The sequence below is a fragment of the Falco naumanni genome, chromosome 7, assembly GCF_017639655.2.
Source record: "Falco naumanni isolate bFalNau1 chromosome 7, bFalNau1.pat, whole genome shotgun sequence".
Lineage (NCBI taxonomy): Eukaryota > Metazoa > Chordata > Aves > Falconiformes > Falconidae > Falco > Falco naumanni.
In genome coordinates this window covers 65,779,579-65,806,529 of record NC_054060.1, presented here as the reverse complement: position 1 = coordinate 65,806,529, position 26,951 = coordinate 65,779,579, and the positions used below count along the sequence as shown (strand labels likewise).

The 26,951-nt window shown below is 41.9% G+C and overlaps 1 protein-coding gene across 34 annotated transcripts in view; it reads right to left on the bottom strand.

Moving 5' to 3' along the window:
* Positions 1 to 26,951, bottom strand: part of NRXN3 (neurexin 3) — a 1,021,208-nt gene that overhangs the window by 702,424 nt on the left and 291,833 nt on the right. For all 34 annotated transcript variants that reach the window (XM_040600857.1, XM_040600858.1, XM_040600879.1 and 31 more), the window contains 2 exons: positions 6,763 to 7,201; positions 1,329 to 1,712 (listed from right to left, as the gene is read on the bottom strand). In XM_040600857.1, coding sequence (XP_040456791.1) covers positions 1,329 to 1,712; positions 6,763 to 7,201 — 823 coding nt within the window. The remainder of the gene's footprint in view (positions 1 to 1,328; positions 1,713 to 6,762; positions 7,202 to 26,951) is intronic.

The following is a 26,951-nucleotide window of genomic DNA, read 5'->3' as shown; positions in this document are numbered from 1 at the left end:
TGAGCTGACACTGCCATAGCCAATGCCCATAAATCTTATATTTTCACCCATGTCTTCACAGCACGGATGACAGTGTTGATGCTTCAGCTGTTTTAAGGACCCCTGGCAATTAACTACTATCGCTGCTTAGCTACTGCATGCTACAAATTGCTGGCTGTGAGCAGCTTTATGAATAATGATAGATCTTGTGCTGTAAAACCTAAAACCCCCACCCAGTCCATAGGAAGATTCTTAGTCATTAACAAAATCTTCCTGCAAAGAAGAAAATTCTCTGGAAAGTTAATGAATTTTAAATTTCATTACTGCCTAATATTTTGTGCACTGTACATAACTTTTGCGTTCTTTCTCGTAAGTGGCACGGTACTATGACCAGTATTAAGAAACATACAGGGGAACACTAAGTGGGAAAGGAGCTTGTCAAATATTTACAGCAGGAGCTCAAGAACTGACAGATTTCCAATCCTAAGGCACATGCTATAACCATTGGGCCATGGTGCCAAGTAAGGCAATAGAAAGCAGGGGCTGAAAGCGCTAAGACTGCATTTTTATCAAACCACTCACCTGCCTCATTCTGAGGGTGGTACCAGCACAACAAGGATATCATCAATTAATGGAACCACTTGGTATTTGAGAAATATACAGCTCAGATAGCTTACATTAGTAAATTCCTTTCCACATGGCCCAGACCACATAACTCCAGCATTACTTGTGCCTCATATCTCCAATCCTATGTCTTTAAATCATCAGTCAGAACGAGTAAGAATAAGATGCAGAGAATCTCCCACCAACTCCTACAGATTAGCCTTACCAGAGGTAAACTTGGAGTCATGTTGCTGTTAACACCAGCTCATTAGCTGGCTTTACCCAGAAACAGCCACCAGGGAAACCCTACCATGCAAAAAAGAGGACGACCAGACAGAACTGGGATACATCATCTGTCCCATGCAAGAAAATTCTCCGTAACTCAAGTCAAGTTCACACTCGGTACTGTTTCCAGTAATTTTCCTGAGACTTCTTACATATGGGCAGCATTTTACGCCTTAGAAGACAAAGCCTACTCAGCCAGAGAAACTCTGGAACCTGAAGACAAGGTCTTTAGAAGACTGAGGGACCGAAGTGACAGATGAAGAAGATACATTCATGAAACGGGGCTGGAAAAGAGTGGAAGGAAACGATCAAGGAAGAAAGCTTTCCTCGTGTAGGGACTGGAACTTGGCACTGGGAAGACCAACAAGGGCTGGGCAAAGTTTCATGGAAACACTTGATCTTGCCTAGTTCTCCTGCACACCTTCATCTCTGCTCCACTGAGGTGGGAAAACTCAGCTTACCTCGCTCACATGTTCTCCCCCAGTAGCCGGTGCCAGTGCAGTCACAAATGAAGCGGTTCCAGCCATCCTTGCAGACGGCGTTGTTCTTACACGGGTAGCTGTCGCACTGCTTGGTGCTGAGGCGGGAGCAGGAGGACTTGACTCCGGCGGCATTCTGCGCCTCTGCCAGCTGCCGGATGTTCTTGCTTCGTCCATCAATGAACAAGTCTCGGATACAGCCAACGTAGCCGTAGTTCAGCATTGCTGTCCAGAGCTCTGTGGGAAGGATGAGTCCTGCCCGGTTCTCCGGCAGCCCGCCGAGGTACATGTCACCTTCCAGATCTAGGATCTCGCTCTCCCCACTAGCGGTGAATGGGGTGCGCCTGCTGTTCACCGATATAGTACCTAAATGAGGAGGAAAAGAAAAAAGTCAACACTTTCACTTACAGCCTCAGTCTAGTTCATTTTTTTCCAATAACTGGGTGAGGTTTAAGGTTCAGCACAGGAGACTGAAGATTCCTCCCTGCCCAAATGCACTGCTAACAGAGACAGTGTCTCCCACACAGCTCTCTCTCCTCTTGAACCACAGGCCGTAAGTACTTCCATGCAGTGACTGACCATCATGTGTCTGCATCCCAACATGTATTATAAAGTCACAAACACAACAAAGCAATGGCTTAATAATAGCATGTAAAAACTGAGCATTATTAAACAGCATTCATCCAGCAAAGCAAAGATGTACTGAGAACATACAGGAGTTTGATGGTGTCAGGACTAGAGAGAAAAAAAAAACGAAGAAAAGCCTATTAATTCACACTACGTAGATCTTGCAGAAAACACTTCACCGGTAACTCCAAAGCTGAACAGATGATGGAACTAAATAGACCCTCATCAGGTTTGTAGATGACACCAAACTGGGCAGAACGGTTGATGCAATGGAGGAAGCACAGGGCTACCATTTAGAGAAACCTTTACAAGGCATAGCAAAAGACTGATAGAAACGTTGGATGTAAATCAACAACAACAAACAAAAAGTCCTACGTGTGGGGCAGAATAACCTCACACATAAGTACAGGCTGGAGATGAGCTGGTGAAGGAGCAACTGCAGAAAAGGACCTGAGGATACAGTGGACAACAATTTGGACGAGTCAGCAGTGTGCACTGGCAGTGACAAGAGACACTGATCACAGGTTGTAGCAAGGGAAATTCCAGCTCCATAGACAGGAACATTTTTCACCACAAGGGTGGTCAAATGTGGGAACAGAAACCTCACAGATGCTGTGGAATCACCGTCCTGAAGGCATTCAAAAAATGACTGGACACAACCCTGAAGAAAGCCTAGATTTCAGCAGAGTTTGGACTAGAAATCTCTAGTTTGTTCCAAAACACATTAATCTATGGTTTTACAAAGAAATTTCAGTATTCTAACTTCCTTTTCACAAACAGGAAAATTGAGGTAGAGAAAGATAAAGGCTCTCTCTGAAGAACAGCTGTCATTAAAACTGTAGTAGCTTCCATACGCTCCAAGCAGTATGTAGGAATACCGCACTGAGACCATTCCTATGCATTTGAAGAAACTCTCAGCACATAAAATAACTGGAACATATAATACAGAAACATAATCAGAACACATAGAACAGGTACAGAGAAGTGATTTGTTCACGGTCACACAGCATATCCAAATTAAAACAGGGAATACAGTGCAGGTGTCTCACACCCCAGAGCAGCGTACTCTCCAGAAGAGCATTCAGCAGCTTTCAAGACAGGGATCTCTGCCCACCAGACACTCAGCTAAAAATCAGCAATTTACTCTCCCTAGCTATAAATCATCGCATCCAATTGCCTCGTCGTTAAGATAGTCCGTCCTCAGAGACAACTATCCAAGCCTTAAGATTAATTCCACATCATTGCGTTTCTATCATACACCCCTACAATGAGGTGGGAGCGTTTAGTTAATAGTTAGCTCTATTTTGTGTCTCTGTGAGAAAGTGCAGTCATGTACACATGCTTTTTCTTCAGCTGTGATAAGTGTTGTCTTAGACAACAGCACGTATGACACAGACACAAGGTATTTCATGTGTGTGATGTTCAGTAATAATTTAGGAAGAATGTCAGAGGCAGCAGAGTGCCAGAAGCAACAGAGGCATTACAAATTAAAGGCTCAAAGAGAACCATGATTATTTGATGAATCATTTTGCAAAACCAAGCTGCAGTACCGCAGACATTTTCCCTTTTACAAAGTAAGAAAAAAGAAGATGTGACAATACACCTACAGTTGTAAAGGCAGCGTGTCACAGGCCCAGGATCACAGCCCTCTTCCTGCATCTCTGCTGCTGCTCCTCAAAAGCAGCATGTGGAATATATGTTACTCAAAATGCTAGAACTAAAATACTGGAGGGTTGAGCTCCAGACAGCTGCTATTATGGAGAAAACAATCACCACCTGCAAAAGCCACAAAAGTAAAGAAACCCTCCAAAAGAGAATAAATATTAGATACCAAAGAGAATTTTAAAACCTGCAGACAGAGCACAAGGTGATGACAGGAGACAGGCTAGACAGCAACCTGAACCTTCTGCCCCTGCTTTGTACCCTGCAACTATTCCTGTAAGGAGATGGTACTAGCTCGCATGCACAGCACTTTCAAGACCAAGCTGCTAAGACGGAGAAATTCTGAAGCGACCCTAGGAAGGAGCAGTCACATGAATTGACTTTTTTTTTCTCACACACACACACTCCCCCCCCCCCCCCCCCCAAATCCCATGTTTGCAATGAAATACCATCTTGAGAAATCAGAAGGATTTAAGCATCTTATTTCCAGTTCCTTAGGGACTTCGTGCAGGGGTAAAGAACAGACAGACCACAAGACCTCAGGTTACCAAGGGCAGAGCTGGCATACAAAGCACACTGATGCAGACGTGGACCAGACTTTCCAGTAAGACTTTTAGTGTCTGAGTGGGTGGGACAACACGTGTTTCGTAGCTGATGACCAGTCAAAAACATTGTCTTGTGTAACATGCTGCGCGTTGCTAGAAACCGTGGCAGGATTTGTGGACACTTTGTAGGAACTTTCCCCACGGACACTAGATGTCCATGGCCATGCTGGCAGCTTCTGCCAGAGTAGAGAAAAAAAAAACAGCTTCCGCTGTTCTGGCAGCCAATACAGACCAAAGCATACACAAAGCCCAAGGGGACTAGAGATGCCAGAGGTTATTTGAGCACAACTGCCACGCTTCCCCAGCATCCGCGCTCCTGCCTTAGTATGCTGCAGTAGTGAATATCTGGATTTTTAGGCTGTTTTACTAAGCTCCGCAGAGCCTGAAGTTTTGGACTGTTATGGAAATGGAAAGAAGGGGAGAGATGGCACCTAAAAAGGTCCTGGATGCTTTAGTAATGAGAATCAAAACCTCTAGATCACTAGCTCATTAAACCCAAATGACTGCTTTGTAGCCTGCATTAATTTATTTCAATTCTGTTTCTAGTGACAGGCATCCACATAAAAAAAAAAAAATAAAATTAAATACCTCCAAAGTGTAACCATTCTCTGGTCTGCACATGGGAGAAAAGCCAAGACCTAAACAAAAAGAGATCCTGAACTTCCTTCTCACACCTACCAAAAGTACCACTGGATAAGACTGATGGATGGTTACTAAAGGTACGGTGTGATGAAATCAATGCCAGTATCCTGCTTTTCTGTAGAGACAGGACATCAGTCACTAGGATCATTAACCCAGTACTTGTCAGCAGAAAATGCAATTAAAAAGAAAAAGAGAGAAGACAAGAACGTACAAACGTGTTCATTCTTGTTGAGCAAAGTGTTTTTAATTCAAAATCTGTTCCCTCTAATCAGTGTCCAGAACATAACAAACCTCCCTGCCAACTGCCAAGTGAATGCTACAGTCTCATCCCGCAAGCAGCAATGCTGTCTGCACACCCTCCTAGTCCCGATGAACGTGTGTTCCTCTGCCCAGGTTTTTACAAACTTTCTTAAGCAGAGAGCTTAGTTACATTTCCGCCGCTTCTTCTTCTGCAGCTGCCTCTCCAGGGACCAGAGTTCCCAAGTGATCAAGCAAAACTGAAGGCAGCACAGAACGCAACTAATTGAGTTTATTCTTGGAAGTTAATTAAATTTTAGCAATTTTAAAGAAATCAAAGCTCCATTTATTTATTTGTGGCTTCCTTTATAAAATGTTCCTATCGATGTCTATAGCAGATAGCAACACATAACCACACATATTAAGTCCTAGTAGAGCACCATGCCAAATACAAAGAAACTCCTCACATCATCAAAGAAAAAACTAGCTTCAGAAAAAGACCTGTTCAAACAGCTAGGCTTTGCGTGGTATCTGAAAGTCAGCTCTTTTTAAAACTCAAAGGAAGCAAATTCTAGCACTTCGTTCTCTTCAGTGATGGCATTCAGCAACTGGAAACATAAAATTAGGGACTTAAATCTATCATCTGGAAATCACCACACAAATCCCAAATCCCCTTGGGGTAGGTGGGAAGCAAAATTCCCTTTGAAGAGTTATACAGCCAGGCTTTAAGATCCCAATGGCTCGGGAAGAATTCAAGTACAATTGTTCACATATTCTCAAGATGAAGTTACAGCATCTGACCATTTTGTTTCCTTTCGCAATTTCAGAGTACATCATGAGTAAGTTAGCTTGCTATCCAGGACTAGAAACAAACAAAATAACTCTTGGTAATTGCACGGTAGGTATAATATTAGAAATAAACTAAAACCCACTTTTGAAAATTAGAAGCTGTGCAATAAAAACAGGTACATACACTGAATGCTGACTCAGATACTAAGACTAGAGTTTGGCATCCAAGGGAGAGGAGAGTAAACAAACCAAACTGAAAAATGCAAGATACTCAAGGAAACAAAATAGGATGAAAATGTTGATTTGTCACCATAATTTTGTCACTGGTTGTGCCCATTACTTTTATATCCCTCATGATAAGATCCCAAACCTCCGCTCCTTAAAGACACAAGATGAGGAAAAGATAGCAGTATTAGGTCACAGCACTAAGCTTTCATTTGGTTTCTACTTTCTTTTGAACAGAAACTTGAAGTAGATCAGTGAGAATTTCTCAAACCAAGAACTAAATAATAATGATTCTGAAGGATCTTAAACCTTACTGTGGCCTACAAAGAAGTCATCACTGTAATTACATACGTAATTGCAAAGACAGGCCCCGAATATCCAAAGATTGTGAATAAAATATTAATAGACTGCATCTATGATGTGCTCTCTGAAGTTCACACTGAACATTTAATGAACACCTAGCCATTCACATCTTTGCTTCGCCGGATAAACATCACTGGAGTGTAACACTAAGTTTTTGTAAGAAGGTGACTCATATCTAACAGGTTTTGAAGGTTCCGAGAATTAATACAGAGCCCTAGGTCGGGATCTGAAAGATGAATCTGCTTAAGAAGTAGTCATCACTCTACCTGATCTTCCATCTCGTTGAATATCCACATGGTACCACTCTCCATCATTGGCTTTCTTCTGGGTGGCTTTGACTTTAATGGTCCCCGAGCCCATGTCCAGCAGCAAGTAGAGGTTCCCATCTAGAAGCTCAACTGCAAAAAAGTCTACCTTTGTATTTTTCTGGCTCCTGGCATCTTTCCTCTCCTGAGGCTTGCCGTGGGTGAAAAGGATCAGTCCATTGGGTTCAGTGGTTCGGAAATCAAATGAGATGGAGCCCATCCTTTTGGTATTCCATTTAGGCAGACTAATATAGGCTTCAGGTGTCTCAAAGCTGATGGGATCCAGTGTAGCCACATTCTCACATACGAATTTCACCTCCCCGTAGATCTTCATCTTAGTATCACCAATCCGTGCCAAGAGAGACAGCTCCAGACGAATGTCATTATTCTTGTAAACAACCTGCCAGACACAAGGAAAAATATCATACATCAATCCTGTATACAGTACAAATACTGCAATTACCTTCAGCCATGGGAGACAAACTTCTCCCAAAAGGCAGTGAGGAGCAGAAAGGAGACCATGCCAGAGTCTGACATGATGACCGAGGGAGAGAGTAGAACAAGGAGTGTGTGCAGAAATGACAGCAACAGGTATTTTTTGATGACTACAGATCAGATAAGCAGGCAGAAGAGAACATTTAAGCAAAGGACAGGGAGAACAATTGACTACCACAAGCCCACTCTGCTGTAAAAGCTTTTGTACATAAAATACAGTGTGTGTCTGATATCATGCTGTTATATTTGCATAAATCCCATACAAAATACATAACAAAGTGTAACCTCCATGTCCGTCTCTGCTAGCCACAGCAGGGAACTCTGTGCCACCACTGTCATTTCTCTATTATTCCTATAAAACCACTTAACTACTAGGAGAGAGATGCAAAAAAAAAATTAAGCAAGTTTCTGTGAACTGTTGGTGATTGCCCTGTGGCTCCTGAAGAGCTACAAGAAAAAAAAAAATAAACAAAGACTAAACATTTCTCTGACCAAGAAATCTTAAACCGCTACAGGCACAAACTTGCTACGGAGATACTCGCACAGCTTTCCCTCGCTTCAGCAAAGCTGCACTCTGTGCTAACACATCAAAGCCTAGACATATTCAGTGCCCAGACTTTTACTTTCTCTGGGTTAAGGACCAGAACTCCGGACTCTGTGTTGCTGCACAGATGGAAATTAGCCAAGAGCAGAGTCCCGAACAGCCCCAAACAGGCAAGCACTCCTGAGCATGCCTGGCTCGCTCGGCCCAGACCTCCTGCCCTTCTCTTTCTCACAGCTGCAGGATTAATTCCTTGCGAAGAGGATTCCTTCCTGCCCCACACCATTCTCACAGAGGCAGGGACTGGAGAAGGCAGAGAACTGAAATATTTCTAATCTGTACTACTCTGAACCGCCTTCCATGCTTCCTAAACCCAGAGCTGGCACACCCAGCAAGCAAAAGCACTTCTGCGACTAGCACAATTTTAATTGAATTAATGTTCTGTGACACTACCAGAGACTGATTTCTTCTAAGGAGTTACTATTTTAAAATACTTCGTGTCTATTACATCTGGTATATACATACACACGCATTTGATTTCTGCTTTCAAAATGCTAGCAGGGTGAGTTGTCAGCAATTTGCTATGAAAAGAGAAGGGAAAAGAGATATGCATTTTTAATTCTACAAATGGGACAGGAAAGTCAGAAAAACTGAGCAAGCAGTAATTGTTAAAAGGCAAATGAGGGTGACAATGAGGGATAAGCTTCTGAAGTAGGTGACTTCAGAATGAAAAATCAATGAAATCACAATTCAAGACATTTGTAGCAAGCAAAGAATCCCCAGCTTTTGCTGAGTATTAAAGGAGAATTTCCCCAGTGCAGCCAGCACCGCATCAGATTTTCTTGTTGCAAAGGCAAAACACCCTGCATCAGACTAAAAGGAGATGCCAGCTGTTAATTCCCATTTGGAGTCATGGCACAAAGCTGGAGTTCCTCCCAGCAGAGGACAGCATTCACCCACAAGACCTTGTTTTGCTCTGCCCTCACCCAGACTTCAAAAAACATCAGGTCTATTAATATCCGCAACAGGAATAAAATATATTTTCGATCTGTGGGACTCTAGGGGTTTCATTCTATGGATTAACCATGTTGAATGCTCTCACTAGATGGACCATACACCTTCCAGTGGCTCGGCCAGGCTGTGCGTTACAGCCTCCTGCTCTTGCCAGACAACAAGGTGCATTTCAGGCAGGGACCAGCCCTGAGCACTGCATGCAGCCCCATCTCTGCGTCTCAAGGGAACAAGGGAGCTGAAGGTACAGAGGAAAATAAATGGAACAATTAAAAGGGTGGAGCAGGATGCTTTATGAGGATAGCCTGAAAAGGCCAGAGCTCTTACATTTGGAGAGGACTGAGAAAAAAATACAACTTAAGTTTACAGAAGATGGAGAAGATTAATGTAGAAGTGCTCTTTGCCAAATTCAGCAATAATAGAACTAGAGGCACTCACTGAAACTTGTACGGTGTAAGTTTAAAATGGATTTTTAGAAGTATGCATTTACACTGCAGATGGTGAACTTCTGGAACTTGCCACCATAGGAGGTAGTGGAAGCAGAGAGCGTCAGCAGGCTCAAAGAGAACCAGAAACATAAATGAACGGCAAGTCTACAAACCGATATTAAAGAGAAATAGAAGGGACAGACCTTTCAATACTCCTAATCCAACAGCAGTGGATGCTGTGGGAGTGTAAGGGGAACGCACCACTGACAACAGCCATGCTCACATGCCCTCCCTAAATAGCACTTGCGCCTGCCGCTATTGAAGGTGGAATAACCGGGTAATTATTGAAAGATTGGCTGCTCTTCAGGCCCACTAGGGCTTTTCTCCTGTTCTTAATGAATCTGTGTGTATAGTAGATTGTGCACAGTCTACTCCTTGTCCCACTGCAGGGACAGCCTGGGAAAGAGGGTAATTAGAAATTGGTTCCTGTGGACAGTCCTCCTGCCTGCACACACACACAGGGCTCCCTGGCTGGTACGACTTCAGCACGTCGCTGCGCTTTCAGTTTTGTTTTGTTTTTTATTTGCACCCCAGTATAGAGTTGCTTTGGTGGGCAAGAGAATGTCAGGCCTCAATCAACTGTCACTTTAATGATCCTGACATAGGAGAACTGCCCTTAGAGGATACTACCTATAGTTGCTCAAACCAACAGTTACCTAAACCATACCTTGACCCAGGCTTTCCTTACGAGAGGAGCAAACAGGTAGCACAACACCCTACGTGTGATTGATGGCTGGTGCTGGGTTGTATCTAGCTATGGTTCAGCCACAGGCTTTCTGCAGCCTCTGCAGGTTACTGTAGAAGGAATATGATCATGTACATGTAAGCAGGTTCCAGCTCTCAGCTGAGCCACATAGAGGTTACATCTCCCCCTTTCATGTATTAGATACCTAACAATTCCCATCTCTTCTGTGGAAATAGAGGGTCCACCTCTTATCTGGGGTTTTCTGCAGACTTTCTTGTATTTCATTAGTCATACCAGTACCGCAGCTGGAGAATCGTTGAGACAGCCTTTCAAAGGATTTAGATAAAATTACACTGAGTTAGCTGTAACCCAGAAAGTCACTGACAATGGAGGATCTGAGAGCAAGTTTGAAAGACAGGACTAAGAAAGCAAGCACAAAGGAAGACCTGGGGAAGAAAGGAGCAAAGGGGTTAAATAGATGCAAGGTTCTAAATTCAATCTTTTCAAAGAAACAGAGCCAGCCCAATCTGAACCTCAAGTGTTTGTTGTTCTACATTATTCTCTTTTAAAAACCCAAACCCACAATCTAGCTTGAGAAACTTAAAAAGCACCTGTGTTTAAGAAAAAGTACAAGTGTTCTGTACATAGAGGACTTGAGATACCATTGACAGCCACATTTGGACATCAAGATCTTAGTGTATAATGAGGTACCCCAGAACTCTCAGCACTATAAACACAAGGATGAAAATAACCCTCAGGTGTAAAATCAAGGTCAATCCTGAGCAGGAAGAGAGACACAACAGAATCCCTGGCTTGGGCAATGGAATGCTAAGGCAGCTTCTGATATCTGCGATTCAATTCTTAAACCAAAGGTTCAAGAATGAGAAAACGGAATATAATTAAATGACTGGAATGCATGTCCCATAGTGAAGAAATTCAAATTCAGGCTGTTTAATAGGTAGAGGTTAAAGGGCTATTCGATTACAATCTACAAGTACCTGTGCAGAAAATGGAATTTGGCAATAGAGGGCTCTTCAGTCCATGTGACAAAGCAATAATGGGATCCAGGGGCTAGAAACTGAAGTTCGAGAAATTCTCATTTTAGGATATAATGACTTATTTTTAAATGAGGGTAATTTGCTATTGAAACAATTTACTACAGGTTATGGTGTGTTCTCTGCTACTGGAAAACTTTAAATTAAAATAGTATCTTGTTTTCTCTAAAAGACATAGTGAGAGAGGAATTAATTATATCACAAATCAGCCTAGATTATCATAATGGCTCTTTCTGGCCTCATAACCTATGAATCTTTGTGTTTTAATAAAATCAACAGATGCTTCTGTCCTGTTTTCCAGGAGAGGTGAAACACATCCTTCCCAAAAGTTATAACTGCCTGGTAAATGAGAAGGTGCTTGTGTCAGTTCTGGTCTGATTTGCCACCAGTGCTTTCCAGTGAGGCTTCTTTATATGTTTGTGATCCTACCTTGCAACCTACTATTAAAAAGGAAGTAAGAAGCCTAGGGCAAAATGCTTGATCCTGTAGTTCTATCTACACGACCTAGTTCCTTAGAGAGTCACCTGCTGCAAGCCAGAGAAGAAACATTTTCATGTTTGGCTGGGGAAGCTGTCTGCCAGCAGTAAAACCTATCATCTGCGTAACACTTCCTACCTTGCAGTCTCATTTTACTAGCAGTGTCTGAACAAACGTGAGGGCTCTTCAGGACGTACCAAAATACCAACTGAAACCCTCTAACTCCAAATGGGGCCACGGCTGACTCAGAGGACAGTCCCTCGCTAGGGCATAGTCTTCTAGTGCCACTCTGGGACTTAGAAGTACGCAAAGCAATGAAAGTAGCACCCACAAATTTGTCCATTTTTATCAGATGGCTTTCTGAACAAAGCTGATCTTGTCTGTTTAAGCAGAGACAAGCCTGATTTCATCTCCTGTCTGATATGTGTGTCAGAGAAGGCCAAGAGGCCTAAGAGAATCAAGGAGATGATACCTGGTACAAATATACACATTTACCTTACAGTTATTCCAGGAATGAAGTTAGAAAAGAAAAAAGGGAAGAAAATGACTACCAAAAGCTATGCACAGAGCACATGAAAAGTAACCTTCACACTTCCAATCTTAAAATCACTTTATATTCCCCAAATTAAATAAGAACAATGAAAAAAAGTGTTTTTTTCCTTTCCCGTGAGGACTGCTTCTAAACACACTTTAACAGAGGAATATTTTGACTGCTCAATGGCTTTGTTTAAGGAATTTGACCAGTTTAGATGGATGGTCAGGGACAGGGTAGTCCAGATGCACAAGTCTCCCTCATAATCAGCAGTAGAATTCCATGACATCTGGGGCATTTTGAGAGATAACAAGATATACAATAAATTAGTTTTCCTTTAAATCTGCTGAGAAAGAAGAGTTTGTTTTAAGCTGAGCTAAATCAAACTGGCAATCTAGTTTTGAGGTTTCTTAAAAATGGCAACTTTGCAGTTCGGAAGCATTCAAGGAATTTCTCCAGCTACACTTGTAAGAAGCTTCACTCATGGGTTAATGAAAGGTCTAATCAGATGGCTTTTCACAATGATGAAAAGTGTCTCTCTGCAATCAAGCAAAGATGCAGATAGGGAGGGAGCAAAAAACGTGAGGAAAAATGATGTGCTAGACTTGGCCGGTAGCCAATATAAAAATTCCTCTCTGAGTCGGTGCTATTAAGCAGGAAACATGGTTTTCGGTGCAGGCTGGACACAGGCATGCTCCAAAGAGGAACGGCCATGGGTAGCCTGGTTAATTAGAAGATGACCATCATGAACCATCATGGAAAAGGGCAATAACCTGAAGGCTGTGTAAGTTTAGCTAGCTAGGAAGAGCACCTCCGAATTTCAGCCAAGTTGTTCACCTGCAGCATCCTGTGTATCGGTTGCTTTTTCCTCTCACGGGCCGTCCCCCTTCACCAAGTGCCCGCATCACTTCCCAGAAGGGCTAACTGCAAGACGCTCAGCCTCCAGCCTTTCTAAGGCTTCCTGAAAGGCACCTGCACTGAACCAGACAAGTTGCTCAATAAATTACAGTTCATCAGATGCTTTACCAGAACGGTGTGATCCTACCCTGCCGCAACCAGCAAGGAGAAACAGCCCGACCAGCTAACGATGCTTTACGTTGTGTTTGGGACAGGCTACGTGCAGCAATCCTAGGCTTCAGTGGTGGGTAACTAAAGCTGCTACGCTGATTTTAAAAACTGTATGTGGACTGTCTGTACCTGACTAAACATATTTGATGGTTCACTGGGCTAACAACTGTATTCAGGTAACAAACACAATCACCATGCACCACACGGAAGGAGTTAATTTACCTGTCATAGAAAACAATACATTGAACGCTGATGATAAGTAACAGAATCCAAACAAATACTCCTCAGATATGATTTGTGCTATGTTGACTGAAGTAATGCGATTCTACATTTCATCTGAATTATGTTTAGAAAAGAACATGAGTTTACCCAGCTAAAAATAGGAATATGGTGAGTAGAACACTTAAACAATAAGGCAGAAAATATTTCAAGCTTCCCTACAACATTTTTTCCACCTTACAATTCAATTGTAGGTTCTGAATAACTTCAAGTTTTGTGGAAAGCTCCAGAAGAGGAAAGAGATTGATTTAGTTCCAAAAGACTTATAGGAAGATACAGAGAAGCACTGCCTGAAGCAGGATATAAAGAAAGAGATAAAAAAGGGATTCAAGGTGCAAGTAAAAAAGGGCTGAAGAAGGCAAAGTAGAATTTATTCTGCTGGTCTAGTGAGAATATTTCTCTAACAGATACCGAGGACAGAGGACCCAAGTACTTCATTGTGGTCACAACTATCTATTAAGCCAAAAAATAAGCCCCTACTGCTCAGGAGAATTCAGGACATCGGAACATGTTCACAGTTACCTCAGAGTTTACACCAACCCAAATCATTCACAGCGTACCCCAGAGCAGGTCAAGGTCTATCTTGCTGCCAGATCTTTCAGCTTGGAACATACTAAGATAAAAACCAAACATATCTGTGCCTTTTTGGAGTAAGATCTAAGATTTTTTGCCTTAGGACCAACCCAATACATGAATGAGAGAGATTACAAACTTCAGGGGGAAAGAAAGTTGCTTTACAGCTATTTATGGAAGTTCTAATATGAACATGAATAACATGAATAAATGAAGTTCTAGAGCTGTACAATACGTTTTTGCATATTCTGAGCTGCTTCTCAAGTTACCTATGAATATTGTTAAGAGACTAAAATGTCAAATGCTCTACAGCCTGACTTATTCCAGGTGTTGCATTGCAGCATCCAAACTACAGAAAAGCAGGGTTGTGAAATGACCAGCTTCTTGGATTCCTTCCTTCTAACAGGTAGTGGTAAGAACAGAATTTATTTCATCACATGGGTGGATTTCTGCATCCCTCCATGCTGGGATAAACTGGCTGCTGATTCATTTGCTCTACTGTGGAAGAAAATCTTGATTTCAAAGGGAAGAGCAGACCCCACAATTACATCTCAAGAAAAACAAGATGGGAACATTAAAAATACATATATATTTGCAAAAAAAAGGCATGGCACTTTATAGAGGGGGGAGAAGCCTTCATGATTGCAAGAGAAATAATGCTGAAGGATTCTGTATTGGCCTCAAAGGCTGAAGTTGTTGCCTCAGCTACCCAAACATAGCACAGCATAGGCAGCAGTAAGATTAAGCAGAACTGGTCTTAGCATGGACTATGATTTGAGGATGAATGCTCTTTTGTGGTGGAAGCCTTCTTCTTTCCTTACTACAGAAACTTCAAGTTCTGCAATAAGTGAAGAACGAGATCACAGGAAATAAGGTCTAGTTTCTGGATTTCTTAAAATGTCACTTTTCCACAGACTTTCTAAGAAACAGTGAGAAAGCCACCTAAAATCAGTATTTTTAAAAGTATATTCCTCACATTATGGCAGCCAAGGAGGTCACGGAATTGGTTTTGCAGAAGTGCTCATTAGCCAAAAGCTGTAAGTGAAGATAAGGAGAGATTTTGTCTTTACTGCTAAAGCTAAAAGAAATGCTCTGAGAGATTAGACCTAGATTTCTCAGTCACTTTCAAAAAACTAGCTGATGCTTGTTAATATTTAGGTGAAAAAGTCACTGACTGATATTTGACAGTAGCAGAGTTCACCTTTGTGTTATGGCAAAGCATTTTAAGGCATTTCCCTGTGAATTAAGGTGCACAAATTTGAACTTCCCCTCTTTCTCCATGCTCTATTCAACCTCCATTTGGCCTGGTAACAGAGAAGAATAAAAGCTGCAGGACAGGGAAGCCAAGACCACCAGTCGTAATACTCTTGCTTGTGCCACAGGCACACCTCATGCTAGCACTGAAAAGCAACTTGTACCCTGGATGTGTCTTTGGATATAAGAAGGGCATAGAGGAGACTTATTTTATTTTACAAATATTCATTCATATACAATAATGAGGAAATTCTAAGTTCTGCACTGAGCTTGTATAATGCAGAGCTAAAAAAAAAAAAAGAAGAAACACTCACTTAATAGCTACGCACTAAAAACCATTCATTGGGTGGACTAACTGAAGCATCCTGGAATGTATGGTGATATATGAAGACGCAGTGCTGTACTTTGCTGGAGATCACATCCAGTTTGGAGAACTGCACTTCAAGAAGGGAGTGGGACTATTGGAAAGTGTCCTGAGGATAGCCATGAGACTACCCAGAGGTCTCAAAAACATAAGAAAGATTGAAAGTATTGCTTCTTTTTAACATAAAGAAAATTGCAAGGAGACATTATAACAATGTTCAAATATAAAAAGGCTTCTACAAAGCAGAAAGGAGCAATCTGTTCTTTGTATCTAAGCTGAAAAGGACAAGAAATAATGGGCAAAAATTACAGCAAGAAAGTGTTAGAATTGATGTTAGGAAAAGTTGTGGGGTTTTTTTGATTTAAGAACAGTGAAGTACTGGGAGAGATTGCCTGGGGAGCAACCATCACTGGAGACCTTTAATTACAGGTTAAACAAATTGCTGTCAAGACTCTCACAGATGCCTTTGATTTTGTCTTGGGACAGTAGAAGTGGAAAAGATTAAATAACGTCTCATGTTCCATTCCAGGTGTATTTTATATGATTCTGTGTTGGGGGGAGAGGTGGAGCAGACACACAGGACATGAGAAAGGGGAAATTGTACTCTAAATGTAGATGAAGACTTTCCTGTGTTCAATGCACAGAAAGGAAGAATAAACCTTATGTTAACACACTTATGATAGCTCACAAATGTGAAGAGCTCAATTTACAGATGAACTTCCTAGCTAATGAAGGTTTGACAGTGTTTTCAGAGTTAAAAAAAAAAAGGAAGAAAAAGAAATCATCATCACAGAAGCTTATTTGCCAGCATGCAGCAGTTGACTTCAATTACATTCAGTTCTGTATTGAGCTTATATAGACATTCACCAGTTACAGAATGCTCTGCTCCTCCCAAATGCATCCTGAAATCTCAGATTTGTCTAGCTAGCACAAGCTAAATCTGTCTAGCTTGGTTCAGTGATGAGTATGTGAGGAAACGATTACAGTGAAGTGTCTTAAGGATTTCATCTGAAAGGCAGAGAGGAATTATTTTAGGATGGCCCCATTGATCATTTAAGGCTTGAACCTTATTACACAAGACACTGAAAACTGTATCAGACAACGACTTCGCAAACAACACTCCACTTCGTGATTTCATTGTATTTCAAATCCACCTAAGGTTGTGCAAGTACAAAAGACCTATCTCAGGAAATAGAACTGTTGTGTATGGCTGGGTGAATGTTTCCATCAGGATGGCTTTCTAGCAAATAATTTCATTTTCCTATCAAAGAATTAGCAAGGAAATGCTTCCCTTCAAGCCATCGTAACCCAAAATGGCACATTTAGTTTCATCAAACTTAGCAGAAAAGCTTTTGTATGAACTTACCATAACATAAACCAGTGTTTTCCAGGCATTGTCTTTACTTTCACTGGTGATCCCCATTTTTACCCCTGGTTTGCACTCTAGGGAAACAGTTTCACATGATGAGATGTCAGTGTCTCACCTGACATCAGAAGAGACACATGACCAAGTTTGCCACAAAGCAGTTTAACCAAATACTCCAGCCCCTATGGGAGAACAGGACACAAGGGCCCTACAGGACAGCTACCACGTGGAACTGCACTGGATAGGAAAACACAGTTCTTGTGTGGCTTCAGAGTATTCGGTGTCAGCTCAATAATTAACATGAAATATTTTGCTTCAGGGAATATCAGGATGTTTCATATAAATTTAATTCTGAAGCTTTGAGGGATTTCCATTTTTAAAAAAAAATTAATAGCAGCAATGAAAACAAATGTGAGCTGGAGGAACCTCCTTTGGGACAGAAACTCTTCATTTCACTCAGCTTTTCCTTTCAGTGATAAAATGTGTTTTACCAAGAACACGAACGTTTGAAGTCTTCTGTGAAATTACTGAATAGATATTGCTTGCTTACAGGTATGCAGTTTTTCCCCACTACCTATCTTCCCTAGCCAACGTGCCTTCAGCCTGTTCCACAAGAATATCCCCAGCAGGTACAAGAAGACAGTTCGTCTCCATATGCCAGTCAAGCACTAGCCTCACTGCCGAGGCTTCCAGCGTGCTAGGCAAATCCTGACAGCCACAGCGGTGTTTTCTACGTGTTTGTCACTTGTCCAGCAAAAAAACAAATGGAAAACATTTACCATTAGATATGCGAGAGCACATGCTTAATAGTGAGCACTGCTCAAATAACGGTGGGATCAGCACGACAGTGGAAGTATTTAGTGGGTTTAGTATTGTGTAGACGTATTCCACAAACTTAAAGCAGTGTCACCGTTTGTAGGCGGATGGTAACAGCTGGGGGTGCTGCATCCCATTGTGTGTCCCCCTCCCTCAGCCCCAGCACAAAGGTCATGGGGGCACTGCTACCTCCTTCCATCTGCGATGGCAACCAAGGTAAAAGGCATGCCTTCAGCTAGGCTCTCCTCCTGTGAGGGAGCAAAGATGCTCCGGCTCTGCTGAAGTAGTGCTATTGGCAGGATGGCACTATCCCATGGCTGGCACCATCTGTCATAGTGCACCACACGCGTCTGGATGGACTGGGAAGGAGGAGGAGGACCCATCTCCATACATCTGAACTGAAACACTATGGGTTTCTGAACTTTTTTTTAATGCTCTTCTTGTTTCATTGTGCAAAAACCTGCCAACATGGGCATCTCTGCTCACTTTTCCAGGTTCTCTTTGCTCGCTCCTGTTCAAATTATAAGGCATGGAACAAAGTTCAAACTTTCCACAGGTAGGATTCACCAAATATTTATCTGCACTGGGCCTTATGTTGTATGAAAACAGGGAGGCGATGGGCTAAATATTTGCTTGAATATTTGCTGGAGAGGGCAGGGAATGTAATTAATTCCCTACCTGCAAGAGACAACAAAAGAAAAATACTATCATCTCATAACACCATCTTGATTATAGATAAAGAACCAGAAGCTTTTCTACATCTTTCTCCTACATGTATCTAAAAAACTTTCAGCTGTGACCTCCAGCTCTACAGGTTCCAGCACTAACAAAAGGAAAGGGAGAATTAAAAAAAAAAAAAACAATTTAAAAAATTAAAAGATCTAACTTCTGTTCGGGCCTAAGCCACAGCTACCATGATGCCAAAAAGCCTAATCTGTCTATTCATTCAGAAGACATGCAGCTGCACCAGTCACAGCTTTAGCACCCAGCACAACACTCTGAGACCAGTAAAGGGAGGATTGCAGTGGGACAGCTCCCTCTCATCTGCTTGTACCATCTCACCTGGTCTCCAGAGAAACCCGTACTGACAAAACTGCTTTGTCACACCCCACCATCTTTACAAGTTTCTTGGGGAAAAGTATTAAACCAGTGCAAACAGTCCAGTGGCGCTGCCAGAGCCCACCGGGGCTGTTAGTAAAAGTTGACCTTCACCCCTTGTTTTGATCTGGAAGCTGTGTGTGGAGTCCAAATCCAGCTACTCCTGAGGAACAACAGGGCAGGTGGGAGCCGTCAGCACGGCCACAACACTGCCGGCCACAGTGAGAGCACATTAAGGAAAGGGCATGAAAGGAGAAAGAAACAAAAGCAAAAAAAAGGGTGACGTTTTCCAGTGGAAGCACTGAAATGAGAAGCAGAAACAGGAGACAGATAAGAGCCTAAGCACGCTTTTGAGCACCAGATTACACTTCCTTCTCAAAGTAGGCAGAGTGCTGCAATCAGGAGCGGCGAGAGCATTTTGGTAAGGAGAGAGGTCAGGGCTGGAGTCAGCACTGAGCACCAGGTAAGAGAGGCAGCTGATGAGCTGGTTCCTAGCACGGTGGGCCTGATTCTGCAAAATGCAGAGAGCTCTCAATACTGTTTTCTCTCTGGAGTGGGCTTATCACTATGTGTTTTTCCCTTTCTTTTCAAAAAGAAAAAAAAAAAAAAAAGGCAGGGGGGAGAGCAGGCTTTTCCTCAAAGGCAGCTGGAAAAAAATACACAACTCCATTGCAGAAACACTTTCCCTAAGACATTCCTACAGGGCATTTTAAGTTATTCTGTGAATATTAGTGTCTTGGCTTTAAACCATAGTATTATCTCCTACTCCCCCGTTAAAGACCAACATCCCCAATTTACAGGAAGGGAAAGCTAACAGAATGAACTGAATATTCTTGGCCAATTCATACAGCGAGTCAATAGATGGTCAGAATGTCTCTTCTTCCTTATTACTACACTGTGCCTAAGGAATAGCTGGAAGAAATGTTTTGGTGACACAGATCAGTGTAAATCATCTGCTGGCTGGGGCACCTCCCCTATGCAGACAGACTGAGAGAGCTGGAGTTGTCCAGCCTGGAGAAGAGAAGGCACTGGGAAACCTTAGAGCAGCTTTCAGTACCTAAAGGGGACTATAAGAAAGATGTAGACAGACTTTTTAGTAGGGCTTGGTAGCAATAAGGCAAGGTAATAGTTTTAAACCAAAAGAGGGAAGATTTAGATTAGCTATTAGGATAATATTCTTTATTGCCAGGGTGGTGAGGCACTGGCAGAGGTTGCCCAGAGCAGCTGTGGGTGCCCCATCCCTGGCAGTGCCCCAGGCCAGGCTGGACGGGGCTTGGAGCAACCTGGGCTGGTGGAAGGTGTCCCTGCCCATGGCAGGGGGGTTGGAATGAGATGGTCTTTCAGGTCCCTTCCAACCCAAACCGTTCTATGATACTAATCTTTTGCAGCTTTGAAATTCAATAATGTAAATATAAAATGGCAATAAATTTTGCCCTCTGTTTACTTTCCCTAGAATGCCATTTTAATGCACACAGGCACAGGGTTCTATTCTCCTCTGCACAGAGCTTGGTTTTACTGATCTCACATCTAAGAAAGCTTATTTGATACAAGCCTAATTTACAATATTATCTTACATTTTCTGTTTTGCTCAATACTATCTCACTGCTTAAGAAAGATCTATAGCAGATCTTAAGCAGAGCTATCAGAGGTTACATTGTTCAAACACTAACAGGCAGAAAACAAAATCTGCTTTAACCATTGCTTGGCCAAAATTCTCCATTTAAATCATTTAAGCCTTTCTGGTTAACTGGACTGCCCATCATCCACTTTTGTCATTCAAGTCCCAACAGCCTTTCCATGCCTTTACTGAGCACTGAGATACTACTGTGGCAGCAGCAGTCTCAGCACACGGTGAACTTCCTTTTCTGGTGTCACCTTCTCTCCTCCTGTGATCCTCATGCAAAGCACATGTTTTTCCAGGACGTTCAACTTAAGCGCACTTATAATTAGCGTTAGAAGAAAGCACACCATCTGCATGTGGATCCCCCCGTGCATGTGTTCTCATGCAGGTGTGCTACCAACAAACTGCTTGGCATTCTGGTAACTGCTATCCTTCTATTACCCTGAAGGTAGCTCAGAAAACAAAAACGTGTCTTTTTTATGAAGCACTCCACACAAGGATGAGTTCCCATTTCCTAGAGAAAGGACTGGCGGAGGTGAGATTACATCAAAATCGCTGTGACTGCAAATTCAGCCTTTGCATATCCACACCCTCCAGTATCCGTTCAGAAAATGCAACTAACTTTGCTGTACGTGACACTAGACTGCCTGTGGAACGGGACTTAGCAGGAGCTAAGCGTGCTCCTTCATACATTTCTTTTTCTGTCACCTCAGCATGGTCAAACCTGAATGGAGCACAGTCAAGGAAGAAGCAAAGAAAATGACAACGGGGGCTTCCAGAGTGGCGTATTTCTAATGTAAACTATCGAGGGTTGAGTGTGTTCTTGTCTGCAGTCCTGTTCCAAGCCCAAATCACTCAATATCGGCTCTGAGTGTTCTACTACTTTAGAGGCAAACAAGGGGGAAAAAAACCAAACCCACAACTGCTGCATACAAAGCCCAGTGGTACAGAATGTAAAGACGCAGATGCTGAAAAGTACATCGCTAGAGAATGTATGTTCAGCCCATCACGTGTCCCAGCATCACTGCCTCTTGCCGGTCCCAGGCAGGAATTGTTCTGCTGGACTTGGGTCCCTGATACATAAGGCACTCAAAAGGAGTGGATTAGTGATGATGATTACAGCGCACTGAAAGTGCTGCTGTTTTCTATACTGTACCATGCTCTTTTCTTTTTCTTCCCCTAGAGCACTACACTTTGAAGGGGCTGTATTTTTCAGCTACCCCACACTTCCCCATTTTTCTTTGGGAGCAATATAAATAGTAACCAAGACAGGCACATTTGTGTGTCACAAAATTGTGACTAACCCCTCAGTCACTCTGTCAAGAGCGTCTGTATAGTTTTATAAGAAGATTCCTTTGCCCTTGAAAGTGCAAGTATCTCACGGTTCTGGCACCCATAAGTCTGACACCTCTCACTGCAAACCCATCCTTTGTATGTGTGTCTATCAACAGGTATTACAAAGGGTAAGAATTATTTCCCAAGAACTTCCAGAAGGGAAGAAGGGTTGCAGACATCTGCCCAAGATCCTTGTTAGTCCCTTACAAAGTCACGGAGGAGCCAAAACTCCTGATCTGCTGTTTCTGCACTGTGCTACCAACAAGTTTTGTCCCACCTAGGCTACCATGCCTCTTAAAGGCAGACCGTCAGCTTCTTGCCACACTCCTTGTTTGTATAGAAGTATTATACCCCAGAAAGTTATACACTTAAATTAGCTTGAACCTACAGAATAAATCCCCTTGTGCTAATCACACCCTGCAAAGTTTGCCTGCATGTTCTTGTAAGAAACATAACATGCCTTCTAAAAACAAGTTTCACTTTCCCAGGCTGAACACAAAATCCATGCCAGTAATCGAATATTATATACAATATTATTACTACGGTTACTATTGATTATTACAAGTTAGAGACACTGGTGTGGTCAGGGAAGCAAGGAGGTAGCAAGTGGCAGTTGAAGGGATTTCTCTGACATGGAGAAGCATAAGGATCATCTTGCAACAGTTTCAAAAAACTTAGGACTGAGGTTCATCCCCATGTCCTGGGATCTCTTGCATGACCGAAGGAAAAAAAAAAAAAAGAAATTAAAAATTAAATATACAAACAGACATATTTTGCTTTAAGTCTTGCTTCTAATTTATGAAAGAAGTGTCATTAATAAAGCTTTCCAGGTGCCAGAGAGAGACAGACTGGGCAGCACGCTGGGGAAAGGGCCACTGCCCAAAGTTTCAGTCCTAGCACGGCTGAACTACAACCACCGAGCGACTTCCAGATACTGGAAAGTTGTCTTGACGCCTAAGTGGATCCTGGAAAAGGACAAGAAGATATCTAAAATTCAGTTTACTTATCACTTTGACATGCATATAATAATACATACTCAGACACATTTCAGTTCAGCCCAGTGCTAGATTATAGATTTAGGATCAAAGGCTGTAAGTAGCTCTCACACAATGGGAACCATATCCAAGCCTTGCAAATAGTGACTATGAAAAGAGCGTGTGTGTCTTGGTGCATAACCAATTGAACATGAAATGTCTTTGTAAAGCAGTTGCTAAGAGAGCTAATGTGATTCTTCAGTGTCTGAGTAGGAAATTATCAAGTACAGAGAAAAGACACTGACTACGTATATAGTATTAGTGAAACCATTTAATAATGCTGTGGTCCGTTATCTTGCCTATGCTTTTAAAAAGATGTTTAAAAAAAACTTTAACAAGCACAGAAACATACTACAACAATTTCAAGTGTCAGTTTTATACTGTGCTGGGTGAGCTATCTAACTAATTCCATCCATTTCACTCAAAGGCAGGTTACAAGCTGATCCAAATCTGCATGCTACAGGAATCTGCACGGGGAGAAGTTCTCTGACAGAGGAGGTCTGCTTTAATTTAGGAGAGAAAAGCATAATCATATACGGTGACTAGCCAAATCACAACTATTCAGTCAGTCTGGAAGTAATGTGCAATGTTCCCTAGTGATTTAATTAAGCAATGAAGTCTTTAAATCATGATAGGTTGTAGTAATAGTTTTTTTAAAAAAAAGTTGTATCTCAATACAGAAGTCCATCAAAACCCCAAGGTGACAATGGTTTGTTTAAAAGGTTCAGTTTATACAATGTAGGAAGTATGTAACAAACACTTTTTCTATGTCAGATATAAATACATGGAGAACTTAAGTGCTTATAGCACAAGAGGATGACAAAGTATTTTGCAATCCATGAGAACAAAAGAGGATGTCAATCAGCTACCAGGAATAAATATGCATTACTTTTAATTTCACAGACCTGGGTCACTTGCTGCAAAGTCTTAAAAGAGCTGAATGAGGAGATTTGTGATGCACCAAGGTTTATTTTTAATCTTGGAATAACAGAGAGATAACATAAGAATAAAAGAATGATCATGTTGTGTGAATGTTTTAAGAAGCCAAACAGGACAAGATGTATAACTGTAGAAGGGTTTAGCCTGCAGGAAACATCAACCCTGGAGGAAATAGCACAACAGCTTCTATTCAAAGTGTTTAATGAAAACATTAAAGGATAGGAATGCAATACTTAATGTCATTAGACCTTCCTGTGTAAAAGGAGTCTCTGTCAAATAAACCTGAAATCATTTGAATGACAATGGTAAAAGCACAGATGACACATTTTTTAAAGCATTTGACTGAATACCAAAAGACAGCTCTGCTTAAATTAACAGCATACAAGAACAAAACAGGACATAATATTAGACAAATGTAGTCCTCGGCTGACAAATCTCAAATTTCAAATTTGACTCAAAATTGTCAGTGGGGTACCATTACCAAAAGGATGCATTTCCAACACATCATAAGGATCCATATTTGATGCAAAAGCATTAAATATTTTATCAATTACCTAGAAGTATATATATCTATACATAAAGTCCTGAAGCTAATTCTTGAAAGTAATGCCCAGTCTGGCAGAGCACTAAACACCTCTACGGCACAGCAGTCACACGGAGAGATTCACGGAGCGTGAAGTCCAGGCCCTTTCAATCCAAATAAGTTTTAAAACACTTGAATACTAAAACATATAAACTTATGAAGATGGAAGACAGGCCGTGAACTACAGAACCAGGAAGGGAAGCTGCAGGGGTGCCGCACTCAGCAAAGCTGCAACTTTGAAAACCATTTAGGAAATGTCAGAGGAGAAAGTGTGAGTCTCCAGTAAAGAGCTATGGCCAAAAGGGCCAGTTCAGTCTCAGGATGTATGACTACAATAAGCAATACATAGCATCAGTACGATATGCACTTGTCGCAGCACTCTCCAAACTACCAAGCTGCAACAAGGTCTTCTACCATCTCATACCAGCACACTCTTCCTACAGTCCCTCTGCTGCCTTCGCCTCATCCAGGGCATGTGTGCCCTCTCCTCTTGCTTCTGCCTCGGCTGCTCCCTCTTCACTGCCTCTCAACCACTTACCTTGACCAGCCACAGCTGCACCTTATCTACATTGACCAACCCACCGCCCCTGAAGCCAGCCCACAGCTGTAAATCATCAATGCTAATTAACCCAGCTTCATTCCTCTACATGCACTTAAAGCCTAGGTGTCATTCTAATGTCTAAATTTTCTTGAAGACTCTATAAGATCGCAAAGGGTACGTCAAGCAGCCTCAATGTGGTTTGAGAACTAGAATAAACGCCTTACAGTAAAAGAGAAGGAACTCCATCTGTTTGTTTTTTCAAGACAGATAAAGAAGGGACTTGATTATAGCAAATAAGGGGAAAACACTGGATTTCTGAAGCATCTTTGTTCCAGTAGAAAACTGCATCAAAAGAATCAACATTTGGGAGCTATTGTCAAACAAATTCCAAATGGATAAAAGACCCAATTTCTTTTTAAAATAGGAGGCAATTAAACATCACAACAACTTACCAAGGAAAGTAACAGATTGTCTTTTAATGCCTTCACACCAAGGCTAGTTAAAAGACAAATCCTCAAGAGAGGACTAAAATTATTACATTTAATGTGGGGGAAGTAGGAGAAATTGAGGCTTGATGTTTCTTGCTTCTGAACACTAAAACTACTCACAAGTGTGGATAATGAGATAATTGACAGAAGGCTGAACTAGCTGGGTATGGTGGGTCTTAAAAGCCTCTGACATTCTGAAGCCCTTACATGGCACAAATCACTCAATTGGCAACAGGACAGACAGCCACAGATTCCCTTAGAGTAGCAGGCGTTTGTTTTCTATCGAGTTGAGCAACAGCTCAGGAGTTACAATTCCTGGTTTCTGTGCCTGATTCTGCCACTTGTGTAACTCTTGACAGGTTTTCTCATAATTTCTTAGCTGTGGAAGTCACTAATTAATTAACTAAATATCACTAATACACCTCATTTTCCAAATAATAATTCTTTGCATTTCAGTTGCTTTTTATTAAGCTACCCAGTGCCTAAAAATGCCAAGAAAGCCAAGTGTGAGGAGAAGTTTTATTTGTCCTTAAGACATCCTTAGCAGCAGCAAACTGAAGACAGAAAATGACAAGCACAGTCCCGTGGTGAACAACTCTTTGCAGAAACGCTTCCCAGTTAATACACTGAAGGGAACAACAGCACTCCTGGCAGGAGAAGATGGACAAGGTGACCTGACAGATGTTTACTATTCCAAATATCTATGATTCTCTGAGGTTTGTCCCAGTATCCCAGTAGATTAGTCTCTTTTCATCCCCCTCCCCCTTTTTTATTTTTTTCCTTTTTTTTTACACACCAGTCCACCTTTTTCTCAAAAAGCAGTAAAAAAAAAAAAAAAAAATTGTGCCTTGGTTTATAAGTCTCCTGTAAAAGACAACCCCACATGGATTCAGCACTCAGAAAAAGGGCCCTGTTGGGCAGAAATAAACCTTCTTAATATTTAATTCCAATTTACAGCCACAACAAAAGAAATACACACAATTACAATGTAAACATTAGTCCTGGATGGAAAGATTCCCAAGCCTAAGCCAAAGCTTGGGAGCTGTCTGCTGCTGCCACAGCCCACATTGACCTGGAGAGATTTCCTTACTGGGAATGTTCCCTCCAAGCTTTTACAGAATTCCCAATTCCATACATGGAAAGATCACCGAGTACTGAAAAGCAGGTGCCTTGGCAATGCAGCTCAGAGGCAGTTTTTTTACAGTTCTACCTGTTTATAACCTCATTTTGCATCAACTGTCTTGGGGGCCTTAATAATTACAAATGGTGAAAGAAGCCATCCTGTCTTACACTTTTCTGCAAACATCCAGGATTCAGCTATCCTTCCTTATTCCTCTTTTCCCTCAAAGCAACTTCCTCAAACGTAGGCTGCCCGACACTTGTTTTCATTCAAAGGGGCATCGTTACAACTCCAGTCAGCTCATGGCACTCCAGCCCTCTCCGACTCCTTCTCCCTGTTCCTCCAGTTCATCCTACACACGTAGGATCGCACTTCCACACCTACACG